This window comes from Bufo gargarizans, chromosome 2 (genome assembly GCF_014858855.1).
Source record: "Bufo gargarizans isolate SCDJY-AF-19 chromosome 2, ASM1485885v1, whole genome shotgun sequence".
In the NCBI taxonomy this organism is placed as follows: Eukaryota; Metazoa; Chordata; class Amphibia; order Anura; family Bufonidae; genus Bufo; species Bufo gargarizans.
The window spans coordinates 410,216,945-410,233,950 of NC_058081.1; the positions used below are offsets into that span (position 1 = coordinate 410,216,945).

The window sequence follows — 17,006 nt, forward strand, 5'->3', positions numbered from 1 at the left end:
TAGCTCCCTTTGCCGGCTAGCTTAATTTTCCCATTATACACTGCTTGTTTCCATGGTTACAGACCACCCTGCAATCAATCAATGGTGGTCGTGCTTGCATATTATAGAAAAAAAAATTGTACAACCAATATAATCAAAAGGATGAAGTCATGTGTGACAATATACAATACTACCAAATACCAAGGACATGTTACGATAACATATATTTTATTGAATATAATCATTTGAAAGACAACATTTACATATATCAAGTATGTAGCAGCAATGCGGTCAGCGCTGTGAAAACCGCTTCCCAGCAGGTAGGGTAGTCTGTAACATGAAAACAAGTAGTGTATAATGTGATAGAAGTGAATCCAGCCAGCAAAGAAAGCAATATGGACAATCGCAATACATTAGGGACATGCAAACTTCATTCATATGTTGTCTTTGGTCTGATTCTAACCCAGGAACCCCGTGCTGCAAGGCACCAGTTCTAGCCACTGAACCACTGTGCATGCCCAAATGGCAAACAATCTTTCAAGGAAAAGTTATGGGCTGGCAAACTTTAAACATTGCAGACGTGTTCCTGACAGTGGTAGGTGGTGACTGGTCAGCTAAAGCAATCACACTGAAATCTTCAATTTTGGTCATTTTTGGAGTGATGGGTGTGGCCACGTTGTTTCTTCCTGAATTCTTGGTTTAAAGCTTGTTGCATAGCTTGGTGTGCATTTTCTTCATAGCATTAATAAGGAGGCTCCTGTAGCAAGAGATGTGCTAAAGCAGGCATCCTCAAACTGCGGCCCTCGAGCTGTTGTAAAACTACAACTCCCACAATGCCCTGCTGTAGGCTGATACCAGTAGGCTGTTCGGGCATGCTGGGAGTTGTAGTTTTGCAACAGCTGGAGGACTGCAGTTTGAGGATGCCTGGGCTAAAGGCTAGTATTGTGTAATTGGATATGGTATTAAACTCTGTTAAATTACCATATTTTCCACTTTGAGACAACCCCCACCCCCAAAGTGTGTGGGGAAATGTCAGGTGTCTGGTATTAAAGTCTCTATACTTTGATACCCAGTTTGATCCAATGCTGTGCTTGGTATCAGTATCGCTATCAGAGCATGACGTTCCATGTCACCAGTTACTTTCATTCTACAGGTCAGTACAAATACAGTGATGGCTTTTTTATAGTTTTTCTTGCGTTTTATGGCGGGCGTTATTCCTCTGCTGGAAAGCCGCAGCTGGGTGTCTGGACGCACGCGTGAAGTGTGACGTCCTATGGATTCTATGAAGCCAGCTGGGGGGGTGCGGCGCTTGGTTATGCGGGGACCATGTGGCACATGACGTTCAGCATGGATCGATCGTGCAGCACACTTTGCAGACAAGAATAGACATTTTATATTGCTGGTGCACATTCCGCAAATTGAGTAAGGCAACACGAGCGGCTTCTGTTTTTTTGTGTACCGCAAAAAACGGCATGTTCGTGTGCATGAGGCCTTACCCTGATTCTGCAGTTTACAGTAACGCTGAAATGGTCTTGGGGTGCTATGTTGCATTTGAAGAAACCCTGAGGAACCCCCACAGTGTATAAGCACTTTGTGCCAACAGGTGTTTCATAGAACGTGTAACCCTTGGCTGTGAATGAATATTTTTTTTTTAAGAAAATGATTTTTTAGGCCAAAACTTGTTTTTTCACAAACTGGAGAATCTTCCCCACACGCACACAATTTGCTACCAGTTTTCTCCTGAATAAAGTAATACCACAATTCTGGCCGTAAACTGTTGTCAGGGCTCGGAAGGGAAGGAACAGCATCTGGATTTTCTAACATGGAATTTTCTGTTGTGGTTTTTAAGGGCGATAACTTTTTTTTTTGACTGAGCTGCGAGGGCTTTTTTGTGGGGCACGCTGTAGTAAATTTGTCTCTGGAAGCTTTTCTTTCTTGGGGGTGGGGGGAGGTGAAGTTGCAAAGGTATGTGTATATATAGAAGTCCGCAGCACTCAAAGGAAACCTGTCATCATGATTTTGCGAATAGAGCTGGGGACATGGGCTGCTAGATGGCCACTAGCATATCTGCAGTACCCGGGTCCCATAGCTCTGCGCTTTTATTGTGTTAAACAGTTTTGATATGCAAATGACCAGATGAGTCAAGCAGAAAGGAGCCCAGCACTGCCCCGCGTCCTCCGAATCTCCTCCTTGCTGGCTGACGTCACAGAGCTGGAGCACTGAAATCTCGCAATGCATGAGCTAGCGCATTCGCAGTGTCGGCATCATGTTCATTCCCTGTACTGGCATCAGCACAGGGAACGAACTACGCATGCACAAGCTCACGCATCGCAAGATTTCGGAGCTCCAGCTCTGACGTCAGCCAGCAAAGAGGAGATTCGGAGGACAGGGGGGCGGTGCTGGGCTCCTTTCCACTGGACTCATCTCCGGCTACAGGACTCGTATCAGGTAATTTGCATATTAATCAAAACGTTTTTTAACACAAGCGCAGAGAGCTATGGGACCTGGGTACTGCAGATGTGCTAGTGGCCAGCTAGCAGCCCATGTCCCCAGCTCTATGCACAAAATCATGGTGACAGGTTTCCTTTAAAAGCTAAAATGTGCTCTTCATTCACACCAAGTGACAACATTTCGGTTCTCACAGAACCTTTCTCAAGTCAGGTGAAACATAGTGCAAGTATAAATACATGATAAAGTTGTTACCAATTAATCAACAAATACAAAAAAAGTGCACTCCCCTTACTAGGAATGTTACAGTTCATTCATGTACACCACACATCGTGAACAGGAACTAAAAGATGTCCTGCATAAATCTCATTATCACAGTAATATTACAAACCATTCATAGTGCATGTAATAAAGTGCATGGTGATTTAAAATCAATTACATACAACTGTACCTTGCTGGGAGGTTGTGGAATAAACCAGGAGGATGGTGTCTTTAGCTTGTGGGAATACACACTGGTTCTGCGCGAGGAATGGTTTTTACAGTATAAATCAATTTCTGAAGTTAGTATGTTAAGTAACATAGTATATAAGGCCAAAAAGACACTTGTCCATCCAGTTTGTCCTATGATCCTGCAAGTTGATCCAGAGGAAAGCAAAATAAAACTGAGGTAGAAGCCAATTTAAGGGGGAAAATCCTTCCAGACACCAATCAGCATAACTCCCTGGATCAACAACCCCTCTCTAGTAGCTATAGCCTGTAATATTACACTCCAGAAATACATCCAGGCCCCTCTTGAATTGTATTGTACTCACCATCACCACCTCCTCAGGCAGAGAGTTCCATAGTCTCACTGCTCTTACCGTAAAGAGTCCTTTTCTATGTTTGTGTACAAACCTTCTGTGTTGAGTCACTTATTTATATTGCCCTTAGTTAGGACACCATAAAACTGGTGACAGGTTCCCTTTAAGTTCTCGTGGCACATAACACTATTGGATCAGTCTAATATGCTCAAATGTGGTGACTCCCTTTAAGGAGCAGGCCATTTTTGCAAGTCTGAAATGTCACTGTGGTAACTTTAAAACGCTTTTACTTATCTGAGCTATTCTGAGATTGTTTTCTTGTCTCATATTGTACTTACTATGAGGACCTTCTCTAGATGGCTCCTCTGCCAGTTCTGAGGCCAAAACTGCTTTCCCTCACTTCATATACACACTTGCTGTAGCCAGCAGCTCCCTGCCAGCCAATCAGATTGGATTACTGAGACACGCCTCCTCACTCTGAAGCCTAATGCAGGCATGCAGTGTGAAGGACCGCCCCTCCGTCTTCCTGTCCAGACAAGCCAGTTTGAGGAAGCAGTGGAAAGGGACAGTACATTAATGAAAGCTGTTATAAGGTAATGACAGATCTTTTGACAATCATTGACTAAGTCTACTTCTGTGTTTTGGCTTTCCGTTTGAGAACCGTTCAGGGATCACAAGAAATCCTAAAGGATCAGTTTGCATGCTAATACATTCTGAATGGAAAAGGATCTGCTCAGAATAAATCAGTTTGCATCAGTTCAGTCTCCATTCCGCTTTGCTTGCAGTGTTTTGGTGTCTGTCTGAAACTGAGCCAAACACTGAGCACACTATGTAAGTCAATGGGGATGGATCAGTTTTCACTAACACAATCTGGCAAGATAGAAAATGGATCCATCCTCCATGGTCTCCTTTCAATGGTCAAGACTGATCCGTCTTGGCTATGTTAAAGATAATACAAACAGATCCGTTCTGAACAGATGCAGATTTGTATTATCTGAATGGATCAGTCCATGACTGATCTGCACAAAACGCGAGTGTGAAAGTAGCCCAACTCATATACATGCCTAGCTTTAATAAACTATCAAACAAAAAATGACATTTACCCTTTAAGCGTAGTCAAAACGACGGCTCACGATGCCTGGATGTGTTGCAAGGGGCTGTTCCTATACACCAGGTAGAGATAATCCCAGCAACAACTTCTGAAGAGTATAATTTATTTCACCCAAAAATTATAAGATGGCAGAACAGGTTTTGGCCCATTCAGCCTCTCAACCGCTTCATTCTGCATTCAGTGCTCACCCCCCTTCCTTGAAAAAGGCCATCCCCAAATCACAATACTTACTGGTCAAAAGGATAGTCACTGATCCAGTACAACAAGCCATTAGAATGGAGGAAATGACATCCAGGTTCTCAGAAAGGGGTTATCCTGAGAATATTGACAGCAGCTAGAAGTGAGATTTTACCACGGTCAGGGGATGAGGTACACCAAAAAGGAAATGGGGAATACAAACCGGATAGCTTTTGTACACCTTCCATCCTTTCAACGATCATTTTGAGATCATGCATAACCATTGGCATATATTGCAGAAAGCATACCCCACAGCTGAAGAATTCAACAATCCCCCATTAATCTAACAAACGTAGTCAAAGTTTGAGGGACAGATTGGTACATGCGGACATTGGTAGTATGAAGAGACCACAGAGGACCCTCACAACAAAAACCAGGAACATTTCCATGTTTACACTGCATGCAGTGTTCCAATGTGGTGATGGTAAACCCTACAGATCAATGGCTTCTATACCTGCAACACCTCTAATGTAATCTATTTGATCAAGTGCCAAAGATCGAATCGGTAAACATGTCGACAATACGGAGAGAATCTTTTTATTACCCATACCATTTTCACAACCACAATCCCTCCATATCAGTTAAAATACCAGGTCATAGAACGGGTGCATCAACCGTGAAGGGGAGGTGATATAAAGGCGCTATTAAGGAGGGAGGCCTTGTGAATGCATACACTAGACACCTTACAACCCAGAGGTCTCAATAGGGATTATGAAATTGTTTTTAATCACCTGATATATCTTTTTCCTTTCAAATAGCCACATCCTACTGATCAACATTATCAAGGATGAAAAACCTCATAGATGTGGTAGATTAAATTTATTTCCTTTTGCATGATGTCATTTCCTCTTCATTTGACTGTCATTGTCAGGTGTTATATTGAGTACCTATATATTGTCCTTGGTCATTTTAATATCAAGCGGTTGAGAGGCTGGACAGGTTGAAACACATCCTGCTAGCTTATAATTTTTGGATGAAAAGTGTACTCTGAAGAAATTTGTTGCTGGGATGATCTTGTTACCCTTTAACCCCTTAAGGACACAGCCTTATTACACCTTAGGACCAGGCCATTTTTTGCAAATCTGACCAGTGTCACTTTAAGTGCTGATAACTTTAAAACGCTTTGACTTATCCAGGCCGTTCTGAGTGTTTTTTCGTCACATATTGTACTTCATGACACTGGTAAAATGAAGTAAAAAAAACCTAAGTTTCAGTTTCTCTACTTCTGTAATACATAGTAACAACCCTAAAAATTGTGATGACTTTACATTCCCCATATGTCTACTTCATGTTTGAATTATTTTGGGAATGCTATTTTATTTTTTGGGGATGTTACAGGGCTTAGAACAGGGCTGGCCAACCTGCGGCTCTCCAGCTGTTGTAAAACTACAACTCCCACCATGCCGTGCTGTAGACTGATAGCTGTAGGCAGACTGGACATGCTGGGAGTTGTAGTTTTTCAACAGCTGGAGAGCCTCAGGTTGGCCAGCCCTGGCTTAGAGGTTTAGAAGCAAATCTTGACATTTTTCAGAAATTTACAAAAAAACAATTTAGGGACCACTACAGCTCTGAAGTCACTTTGCGAGGCTTACATAATAGAAACCACCCAAAAACTTTGTTAACCCTTTAGGTGTTGCACAAGATTTAATGGAAAATAGAGATACAATTTCAAAATTTCACTTTTGGCAGATTTTTCCATTTTAATATTTTTTTTTTCCAGTTACAAAGCAAGGGTAAACAGCCAAACAAAACTCATTTATGGCCCTGATTCTGTAGTTTACAGAAACACCCCATATGTGGTTGTAAACCGCTGTACGGGCACACGACAGGGTGCAGAAGGGAAGGAATGCCATACTGTTTTTGGAAGGCAGATTTTGCATGTCCCATTTGAAGCCCCCCTGATGCGCCCCTAGAGTAGAAACTCCAAAAAAGTGACCCCATTTTAGAAACTACAGGATAGGGTGGCAGTTTTGTTGGTACTAGTTTAGGGTACATATGATTTTTGGTTGCTCTATATTACACTTTTTGTGCAGCAAGGTAACAAGAAATAGCTTTTTTGGCACCGTGTTTTTTTATTTTTTTATTTATTTACAACATTCATCTGACAGGTTAGATCAAGGGGTTAAGGACCAGTTCAGGTCTGAAATAACTTTGTGGGGCTTACATACAAAAACCACCCAAAAATGACCTATTTTCGAATCTACACCCTTCAAGGTATTCAACAGTTTTTACAAACGTTAACCCTTTAGGTGTTCCACAAAGGAAAATGTAGATGACATTTCAGAATTGGCAGATTTTCAATTTTAATCCATTTACCAGTAACACGGCAAGGGTTAACAGCCAAACAAAACTCAATATTGCCCTGATTCTGTAGTTCACTTGGATAATTTTAACCCCTTAGTAACCACACTTAACACGGTTAAGTTGCCATGTCACATTTGAAGAACCCCTTGATGCACCCCTGGGGTACAAACTCCAAAAAAAGACTCCATTTTGGAAACTACGGGATAAGGTGGCAGTTTTGTTACTATTTTAGTGTACATATGATTTTTGGGTGCGCTGTTACTTTTTGTGAGGCAAGGTAACAAAATGGCTGTTTTGGCACTATGTTTTTGTGTTCATATGACAGGTTAGGCTACTTTCACACTGGCGTTTCATGGATCCGTTTGAAACTTGCTTGAAAAGGATCAGTCAATAAAATGACTAAACGGAGACTAACAGAAGCCATTCAGACAGATCCGTACAAACTGATCAGTCTAATGCGGATCTGTTTGTCACGTTTGTTTCCGTTTTTAGCATTGAAGCATTTAAATGCTCCGTTGCTAATCTTTTGGGGACTGTCTGGTTGAAATTCTAAGTCTGTCCGGTTTCAGCTCTCATCATGGACCACACCTTTCAGACTCTTGTACACGACTACATCCACTAAAAGATGTATAGTGTTCGTTAGTGGGCCATATGTCCCAGATAGCCATTTATCGTGCGTACAGGAGTGCATATCATGATGCTGACTGTTGGGACGCACACTTGGCTATTGTCCTGCGCTCCTGATTTATTAGTTTTGGACAATAGACCTGCAGGCAGCTCGACTTGCACAGAATCTTTGTACACTATGATGCTGTGTGCTACCGTGCGCACAATCAATGCCACTATGGGACAGGTTGCCTGCTGAGGGCATACAGTCATGTGCAAAAGGCCTTAAATGGGTTTTCTAATCTCAGACAATGGGGGCATATTGCTAGGATATTGTCTTATAGGTGCAGGACCCACCGCTGGGACACGCAGCTATATCGAGAACAGAGACCCGAAGGGGCAGGAGGGTGCACTGCCGCCCTCTATTCATTTCTATGGGAGGCGGGGATTGGCGCTTGGTGATGCACAGACCCTGGGAAATCTGGGGTCCTACAGCCACTTCGGTCCCCACTCCGTTCTCAATATAGGTGCGGGTCCCAGTGGTGGGACTCGCACCTATCAGACAATGGATATGCCCCCATTGTCTAAGATGGTAATACCCCTTTAACAGCAGTATGTCACTTGTGATCACACTAGTTCAGAGCTCCATCGGGAAATGATTAATCAAACTAAAATTGTAATTTATTAATGAATTCATGATGGACCATGACTCCCACAAAGGGCTCATATGAAAGGGCACAAGCTTGAACAATAAACAAGCACTTGCGTGTTTTGTGGATCTGCGTGTGCATGAGGCCTAAGGCTACTTTCACACAAGCGTTCTGCTGTCCGCTCGTGAGCTCCGTTTGAAGGAGCTCACGAGCGGAGCAGAACGCTTCCGTCCAGCCCTGATGCAGTCTGAATGGATGCGGATCCGCTCAGACTGCATCAGTCTGGCGGCGTTCAGCCTCCGCTCGCCTCTGCACGGCCAGGCGGACAGCTGAACGCTGCAAGAGCGTTCAGCTGTCCGCCTGGCTGTGCGGATCCGTCCAGACTTACAATGTAAGTCAATGGGAACGGATCCGCTTGAAGATGACACCATATGGCTCAATCTTCAAGCGGATCCGTCCCCCATTGACTTTACATTCAAAGTCTGAACGGATCCGCTCAGGCTACTTTCGGACGTAGAAATTTTTCTAAGTTATTAATGCAGACGGATCCGTACTGAACGAGCCTCCGTCTGCATTAATATGATCAGATCCGTTCAGAACGGATCCGATCAAACGCTAGTGTGAAAGTAGCCTAAGTCATAAATTGTATTTTTCTGTTCTTCACTGTGTGAACCTTCTTTTTTTTTGCAAAAAAGTGCAGTTTTTGCGCGCAGCAATGCTTTTTGGGGGTTTTGTTTTTTATAATCTATTGTGACTTCGATGAAGATCAGATCACGTTATGACCAATTTGTGCAGAAATCCATATCATTCCAAAGGGTTCACATACTGTTTCTTGCAACCATCTCAAGGGGCTGTTACTAACTCCATGCCCACTGTGAAGGAGCCCAGTACCGCCCACATCCTCCGAATCCCCTCCTTGCTCCCGGACATCACAAAGTTGGAGCGCTGTAATCTCGCAGCCAACGCATGTGCAGTTAATTCCCTGTGGCTGATGCCAGCACAGGGCAGGAACACTATGCTGCCTACTCGTGCATGTGCAAGATTTCAGTGCTCTTGGTGACCCCAGGTAGCAAGGAGACTTGGAGGATGCAGGGCGGTGCTAGGCTCCTTCAGTGGGTGTGGTTGAGCTCCAGATACATTAACAGCCTTTTGCCTCATTTACATACATAAAATCTTTTTTTGCCTAAATAAAAGCACTGAGTTATGGGGAATGTATTGCGGATGTGCTAGCAACGATCTAACGGCACATGTCCAACTCTAGGCAAAATCCAGGTGACAATCTTTTTTTAAAGAGGGTGTATTGTTGCACATTAGTAAAACAAAAAAAATTATCACTAATTTTACTGATCACTGATCTTTATGCCAAAAAATTAACTCTGCAAAATTTCGAACAAACTGGCAGTATTGCTGTCCCTTCTCCCACCCAGAAACTGTTAATCAGTTTTGTGTACCCCAAAATGATAACATTAAACTTGTCTGGCAAAAGAAGCCCTCATACAGCTACATAGACAAATACGTTATGGCTCTTGGAAGGAGACAATGAAAACGCTTGTTCAGTAAGACCCAAAACAGTCGGGTCACTGAGGGGTCAATATTGGTGATAGAGCCACAAGTTTGAACCTAAATTGCTGGCATTCTTTTGATATCCTGTTTTCTTAACTGGCATTTTGAATTGACATTGGATCTGATGTCAATGATAGAGGTACAAACTAGCACTGCCAACTAGTTGTCATATGAATTCACTTACTGTACAGAACCTGCTCAATAGATGCATTTCATGCTTTTTTTCATTGTGCAATTAGGAATTGGTTAGTCTTGTATTTGAAATGCATAGCAAATATTTATTCACATGTTAAAATGTCACCTAGACAGGAGTCAGAATGAGTAACATTTTTACCCATTTCATGGCAAATATTTTGGATGAATTTTTTTCCCCTAATGTTTGTGTGAAATACCTTTGTAACTGTTTGATTCTGCTCTGAAACATTTCAGATTGAATCAGTTGAACTTCCAATGGATCCAAAAACTAATAAAAGAAGAGGCTTTGTCTTCATTACGTTTAAAGAAGAAGAACCTGTAAAAAAGATATTGGAAAAGAAGTTCCATAACGTCAGTGGTAGCAAGGTAATTTATTTTATAAATTTTTTTTTGACTGTTTTCTAATGCAGGTGTCTGGTTTGGGCTACATAATGTGGTTGTCACATCTTGCCATTACTAAGGAAAGTCTCTGGCGCTTGCTGTTTCAGTAGCTCCCATATGGAAACTGCTTAACACAGCTATGCTGCTTCTGAGTTATAAATCATGCGCAAAGACATTGCTGTTTTTGCAGTCTGCAAAACAGATTCTGCATTTTGTGAAGCAGAATGTCTGGTCCTCTATAAAAAATGGACAAGAATTGGATATGTGTAAAATATATATTTTCGCGCAGCTGTTGGAAAGAATGGGTTTGTATCCATCCTGCAAAAAATGTAGAACAAATTTGTGCACAAGAGCCCCATCTTGGAAATGGCATAACCTGCTGTACTATGGTTTTTGTAATGCTCAAACACTGCAATGGAAGCTACTGAAATGGTGAGCGCTGCAGCACTGTTTCCCAGCCAGGAGGTTGGGACAGCGCCATCTTACCTTGGTAACGGTGAGACGAAACAACCCCTTTAACGTAACGGCTTGTGCTGACTAATCAGTGTATCAAGCTATACACTTCTATGCAATGATTAAAATTGTGCTGAAATGGCATTTGCTTGTTTGATTTTGCCATGGCCCCCACCAACCCTCCTTATGTAACTTTTTTGCTGGCTAGGTATGACTTTTCACTGGCATAACATTTTTATTTCAGTGTGAGATCAAGATTGCCCAACCAAAAGAAGTATATCAGCAACAGTATGGTGGGCGAGGAGGTTTTGGTGGTAGAGGTGGACGGGGTGGAAAAGGTATGTTATAAAGAACTATAAAAAGTCAGATGATGTATTGGGGTAAATTCACTGCCTGGAGCTATATATGCTTGTAAAACCAGATAGCTACACAGTTTTTTTTTTTTTTGTTTTTTTTTATTGCTGCCATCATGCCTGAGCTTCTTGCAGCATTTAGGGTGCTGGCACACAGTTAAGCTGCACGCAGTTAGTGCATCGGCTAACACATTCACAAAGCCGTTATGGCATTTGGCACCTAACTAATCATTTAATCAGTGTTTCACTGCAGCTGGTTAGATTTAAAAACTGTCGATGTGTGTTCGATGCAGTAACTGCATCCCAACTGCGCTTTTTCAACACCCTCAGGTTACTGCATGCAGTTCTGAAAGCAAAGAGCCAGAGTGGATCATAAAAGCACAAAGTATAAAGGACAGATGCATCTCGTCTGTCTTACAATCACTCCTATAGCTTCCAAAACTGTGCAGACACCTAACCATGCTGGCATTAAGAAAATTGCTTTACAACAGCCACATGGGCCATCTTTTTGACTCGTATGGGAGAGCTTTCTAGGCATGCTGTGACCTGTGTAGAGGTCATTGCCAAAGCTGCTGTTCTTTCATTGTATAATGACCTATTGTGAATGGTGGATCCTGTCTTGAGGTCCAAGAACTGAAAAGCTCATCACTAAGGCTACTTTCACACTGGCGTTTTGAATTCTGTGTGAGATCTGTTTCAAGGATCTCAAACCGTTCAAAACGGATTGCTTCAGCCCCAATGCATTCTGAATGGATAAGGATCTGTTCCACCTCCATTCTGCGATGCAGACACCAACGCTGCTTGCAGCGTTTTGGTGTCGCCTGGCGATGCAGAGCCAAACGGATCCGTCATGACTTACAATGGGGACGGATCCGTTTTCACTGACACAATATGGTGCAATTGAAAACTGATCTGTCCCCATTGACTTTCAATTGAAGTCAGGACGGATCCGTTTTGACTTGGACTTTTTTTTTAAAGAATAATGCAAACAGATCTGTTTTGAACGGATACCAGCGTTTGCATTATAGGAGCAGATCCATCTGTGCAGATACCAGACGGATCTGCACCTAACGCAGGTGTGAAAGTAGCCTAACTAGTGTTCATAGAGACGCTATTCAGCAGTGAGCTGGCGATGTTAACTGTACCACTGATTATCCAATGAACGATTCATCCTTGCTGGCTCATGATGCATGGTGCAGTTGCCTACAAGTGTTATGGTACTGCACATGCCTTGGCCCAGCTGCAGTGTGTGATTTCAGAGAAGGCAGTAGTTTTAAAATAAATGTATGAATTCAAATCTCTGCCTTCCCCCAAAATAAAAATAACTTAAAAAAAAATTACACGGACATCGCCACAAAACATACTTATCTCATACAGTGGCGTAACGTACAAATCATATTTGCAGTTAATCACTACCTAAAATGTAAGTGATCAGTCATGCATGCCAAAATGGTAAACTACAGGTTGTCCTGCAACAAATGAGCCCTGACGTATCTAGACAAAACTATAAAAAAAAGTTGTGGGAATGATAATATGGCTGATCATAACTTCTAGTTTCTTGCGTTTTAATACAAAAAAACTAAGTCTGCTTTACCGCATAGTAAATGCTGTAAAGACAAAACTGTAGCAGAATTGCATTTTTCCCTTTCCACCCCACTTTTTCTCCAGCTTTCCACTAATCCTATGCAATATTAAATGGCACCATTAGAAATGAATTTGTTCTGCAAAAAACAAGTCCTCTTGACTGAACAGAAAAATTAAGTTGGTGGTAAGGCAAAGGGGTGAAAAACAAAAATGCGAAGACAGTAAATCTGGCAGGAAAGTGTTAATTGGACTGGTCCACTTTTTACTTTAATATAAATCTGTTTTGGATGGTATGTGCTGAAAAATATCTATTCTTAGGTCAAGGACAGAGTTGGAATCAAGGATACAACAATTACTGGAACCAAGGTTATGGCAATCAGGGATATGGCTATGGCCAACAGGGATATAGTGGCTATGGAAACTATGACTACTCTGGATATGGGTATTATGGATATGGACCAGGTTATGATTACAGTAAGTGCTTTTGGATTGACTAGTTACTGTCAAACTTATAATCTCTACACACTGAGCAATGCTGAATCTGTTTTCTAAGGCCTTTGTTGTTTCCCATTAGGTCAGGGCAGTGCAAATTATGGCAAAGCTCCTAGACGTGGTGGCCATCAAAATAACTACAAGCCATATTGACTTTCTTCAGGTATGCATTGGTCAAATTCCAGACTTTAAAGGGGGTTGTCTGGGACTTAACATTGTATTTTAGTTGTGGCCAGCATAAAGATGTTTTTCTTGGAGTGGTACCAGGGTGGACTCCACTGGAATTGGGCTAAAATGTAAGCAGGTCATGGCCTTCAAAGTGAGAAGCATAGTGGAGTTTGCCTTTTGCAAAATTTGCCAGGTGGACATAACTGAAGTTTTAAATGCATCAGTGACTGGCAGGTCTTAGAGAAGCTGCCACCACAAAACGTAGTGCAATCTGCAGGAAGAGCTGAGCAGGTTGATGGGTTTGTGAATAGTCAGTGAAACTTAAAGGGAACCTGTAATGTGGATATTTGATTATAATCTAACTAATTATATACAATCATTAACTACTAAAAAGTACCTTAGATGTATTCACTTACTGGTGTGACAGATGGTTACCTCATAATATACACACAAAGATGCCGCATGCCAGTGAGCTGTTTCGAGTCCGGCGTGATGTCATTGAGTCCGGCGTATATTTAATTCAGAGCTATAGCCACTCCCCTGCCCACCTGCTGATTCCTATGGAAACTGTCACTCAGCAGCAGGTGGGCAGGGAGAGTCAGGAGCTCATGAATATTCATGACTCATCATTATCAGCTGCAGCTTTTCAATACAAGATGTTGGCAGATTGACTGGGTCAATTAAAGAAAGTGACCCAGCATTTTGCTAAGAGAATCAGTCACTTATTTATGTTGCCCTTAGGACACCATAAAACCGGTGACAGGTTCCCTTTAAATGTACAAGTTCTAAGTCCCTCCTCCCATTGTTCATTTGGGAGATTATCAGTGAGTGGCTCGCTATACACACTTGCACAGAATGCTGTCAGATGCTAATGCCTGCAGATTGTATTGCATTTTATGGTGACACCACCTCTTTAAAACGGTTTGAGACTTAGTGTTCAGTATCTGTTCTATGGGGAATGGAGGCCTGGGACCCCTGCTGATCAGCCTGGTGAGACAGCAGTTGCGCTGGCTTAGCTGCCTTCTCGCAGCTTTCTTTAGGCTGTGACCTGTTAATTGGTCACATGGGCTAGGCACAGCTTTAACCACATTCATTTCAGTTGGTCCATCTGCAATAAGCGCAGCAGCTATCAAATGGATGGTGCTGTGCTTGGTGAGCAGAGAAAGCCATGGTGCTATTGTGAGTACTGGTGTCTTCAGCAGCTGTTCCACGTGGGCATCAGTGATCAGATACTGATAACTAGGGATCAGTGAATTGACTTCGGATGCTTCATCTGAAGCTTATTCACATAAAACTTTGAAGCTCCTGCCCCGTACAGTATTACAATGTACCATAATTACTTCACAAATTCATGTAATTTTCAATTACTGAAAACCTTGGTGCCAAACTCTGGTTCAGTTCTAGCCGAACACAATTTTTAAACTTTGTTGTTAATATCAACTGTACTACTGTAAAAATGTATGAGCTCCAGAGGACTTCTCAAAGTTTCATCAGCTATTGCAAGACTTGCTTTGTCTTGCCTCTATCGTGTCACGTTGTTCATTTGCATAAATTACTTATAGTACTAAGCCAATCTCTGCTTCATGCCTCTTAATGAGGAGTTTGGCTTATTTTGATACAATAATTTGAAAAAACAGTGACTTGATAGACAAGACAGTCTAACAATATTTGCTGAATCTTTGAAAAGCTCTCCGGAGGCCATACATTCTACAGTAGCAGTCAATATTAAGGTAGTTGTCTTAAAGGGGTTGTCCGGGTTCAGAGCTGAACCCGGACATACCCTTATTTTCACCCCGGCAGCCCTCCTGAGCCTGGCATCGGAGCATCTCATGCTCTGATGCGCTCCCGTGCCCTGCGCTAGATCGCAAGAGCACAGGCTCTTGTGTTTACAATAACACACTGCCGGGCGGTAACTTCCGCCCAGCAGTGTGTTCGGTGACGTCACCGGCTCTGAGGGGCGGGCTTTAGCTCTGCCCTAGCCGTTTTACTGGCTAGGGCAGAGCCAAATCCCGCCCATCAGTGCCGGTGTCGTCACCGGGGTTCCTGTCAGCCCCATAGAGAGCCCCGGTACGTCACCGGAACTCAGAAAAATGCATTTGCCCTGCGCGATTTAGCGCAGGGCAAAGGAGAGCATCGGAGCATGAACTGCTCCGATGCTCATGTCAGGGGGGCTGCCGGGGTGAAAATGGAGGATGTCCAGGTTCAGCTCTGAACCTGGACAACCCCTTTAAGACAGGCATGTCCAAACTGTGGCCCTCCAGCTGTTCCAAAACTACAACTCCCAGCATGCCTGGATAGCTTACAGCTATTGGAGCATGCTGGGAGTCGTAGTTTTGCAACAGCTGGAGGGCCGCAGTTTAGACATGCCTGTCTTAAGAGGTTGAGGCTCAAATACAGCAATCTAAACACTTTTCTAAACCCTAATCCGGAGTATAGGTTCCGTATACAAATCTCAGAGAAAGGGGTTCTTCCGGTCTTCATCTGAGCACTTCGTTCCTGTTTTTGCCATGTTGGCTGATGCTTAGAGGAACCAGACTGCCATGTATGCATGTCTGTTGGGCTGTTTATCATGCTGCCTGTCAGTTTGAATGATTGGTAATGCTATGACATACAGAATATACCAAAAGCATTATAGAACTGATCATAGTAGTCTCGCTATGGGTACTTCACAATGTATTAAAGTATTCTGTGAGTGCACACTAATTGCCAAAATGCCTCTAATTTTGGGTTTAATTCAGAATTGCATGAACACTGAAAATTAAATGTTTTGCTGGTATTTATATGAATAAGTGATTATATATATATATATTTTGTCACTAGGTTAAATGCAGCTGATTTTTGGGGCCTGCTTAAACTGCAGCTCTGCATCTAGGAACTGCCTTTTGGAGTTAAGTATGGACTCTCGCTCCTTTTGTACAGAAGGCTTCATCCTAGGGAACCAGTGTCAACTTCCACCTTTTTATTTAGTATTGTTTGTGTCATACATTTCCAGATTTGGAAGTGTTAATTTTACTGTACTTTTTGGTACCTTTTTGGATTCTAATGTATTGTAAGGTATTTTACATGTGCAAATTCACCATTACATTTTTGAAGCTATCAAAGCTTTTGAAATAAAATCAACTTTGAGTAACCTGTTTCAGTTTATGGTTGGAATGTGGATAAGTGAATGTGTAATTTTTTTTTATTTTTTATAACCCTTAACCCCTTCCCAGCCATTGCAGTACATGTACAGGGAGCACAGGTTCTTGCCTGATCAGCAGCCTGACCCCTGCTGATTTTTATGGCATTGCTGCAAACTCCCGTGTTGTCAGATTAACCCTTAGATGCTGCGGTCATTGCTGACCACTATGTCTACATTTGGAGTGAGGGGATCCCTTTTCACCCACCTGCTCCCTGCCATGCAGCCACTGGGTGCAATGGAAGCTTGAGTCCTTGCAAAGTCTTTGGTGCTTGACAGCTATGGGAGCCTATGAGCCCCCAGGCTCTTTTGCAGTGCAGTACAATACAGCATGCATCATGCTGCATTGGAAAAGTCCCATACAGGATAGTTTTACAAAATAAACTTTCAAATGTAGGAATGTGTGCTCTTTAACCCCCTCACCCCCAGCGATTTAAAATATTGGATATTGCTGTCTGTAATGACCAGCTCTAGAAGAGTATTGTGATCCCCTGTTGGGGCACC

The 17,006-nt window shown here is 42.5% G+C and overlaps 1 protein-coding gene across 2 annotated transcripts in view; it reads left to right on the forward strand.

Annotated features, from left to right (window-relative positions):
* Nucleotides 1–16,454, forward strand: part of HNRNPAB (heterogeneous nuclear ribonucleoprotein A/B) — a 31,274-nt gene extending 14,820 nt beyond the window's left edge. For both annotated transcript variants that reach the window (XM_044280871.1, XM_044280872.1), the window contains exons 5-9: nt 10,128–10,259; nt 10,972–11,065; nt 12,983–13,138; nt 13,239–13,319; nt 16,145–16,454. In XM_044280871.1, the coding sequence (XP_044136806.1) occupies nt 10,128–10,259; nt 10,972–11,065; nt 12,983–13,138; nt 13,239–13,309 (453 nt within the window). In that variant the 3' untranslated portion in view covers nt 13,310–13,319; nt 16,145–16,454. The remainder of the gene's footprint in view (nt 1–10,127; nt 10,260–10,971; nt 11,066–12,982; nt 13,139–13,238; nt 13,320–16,144) is intronic.
* The last annotated feature ends 552 nt before the right edge of the window (nt 16,455–17,006 follow it).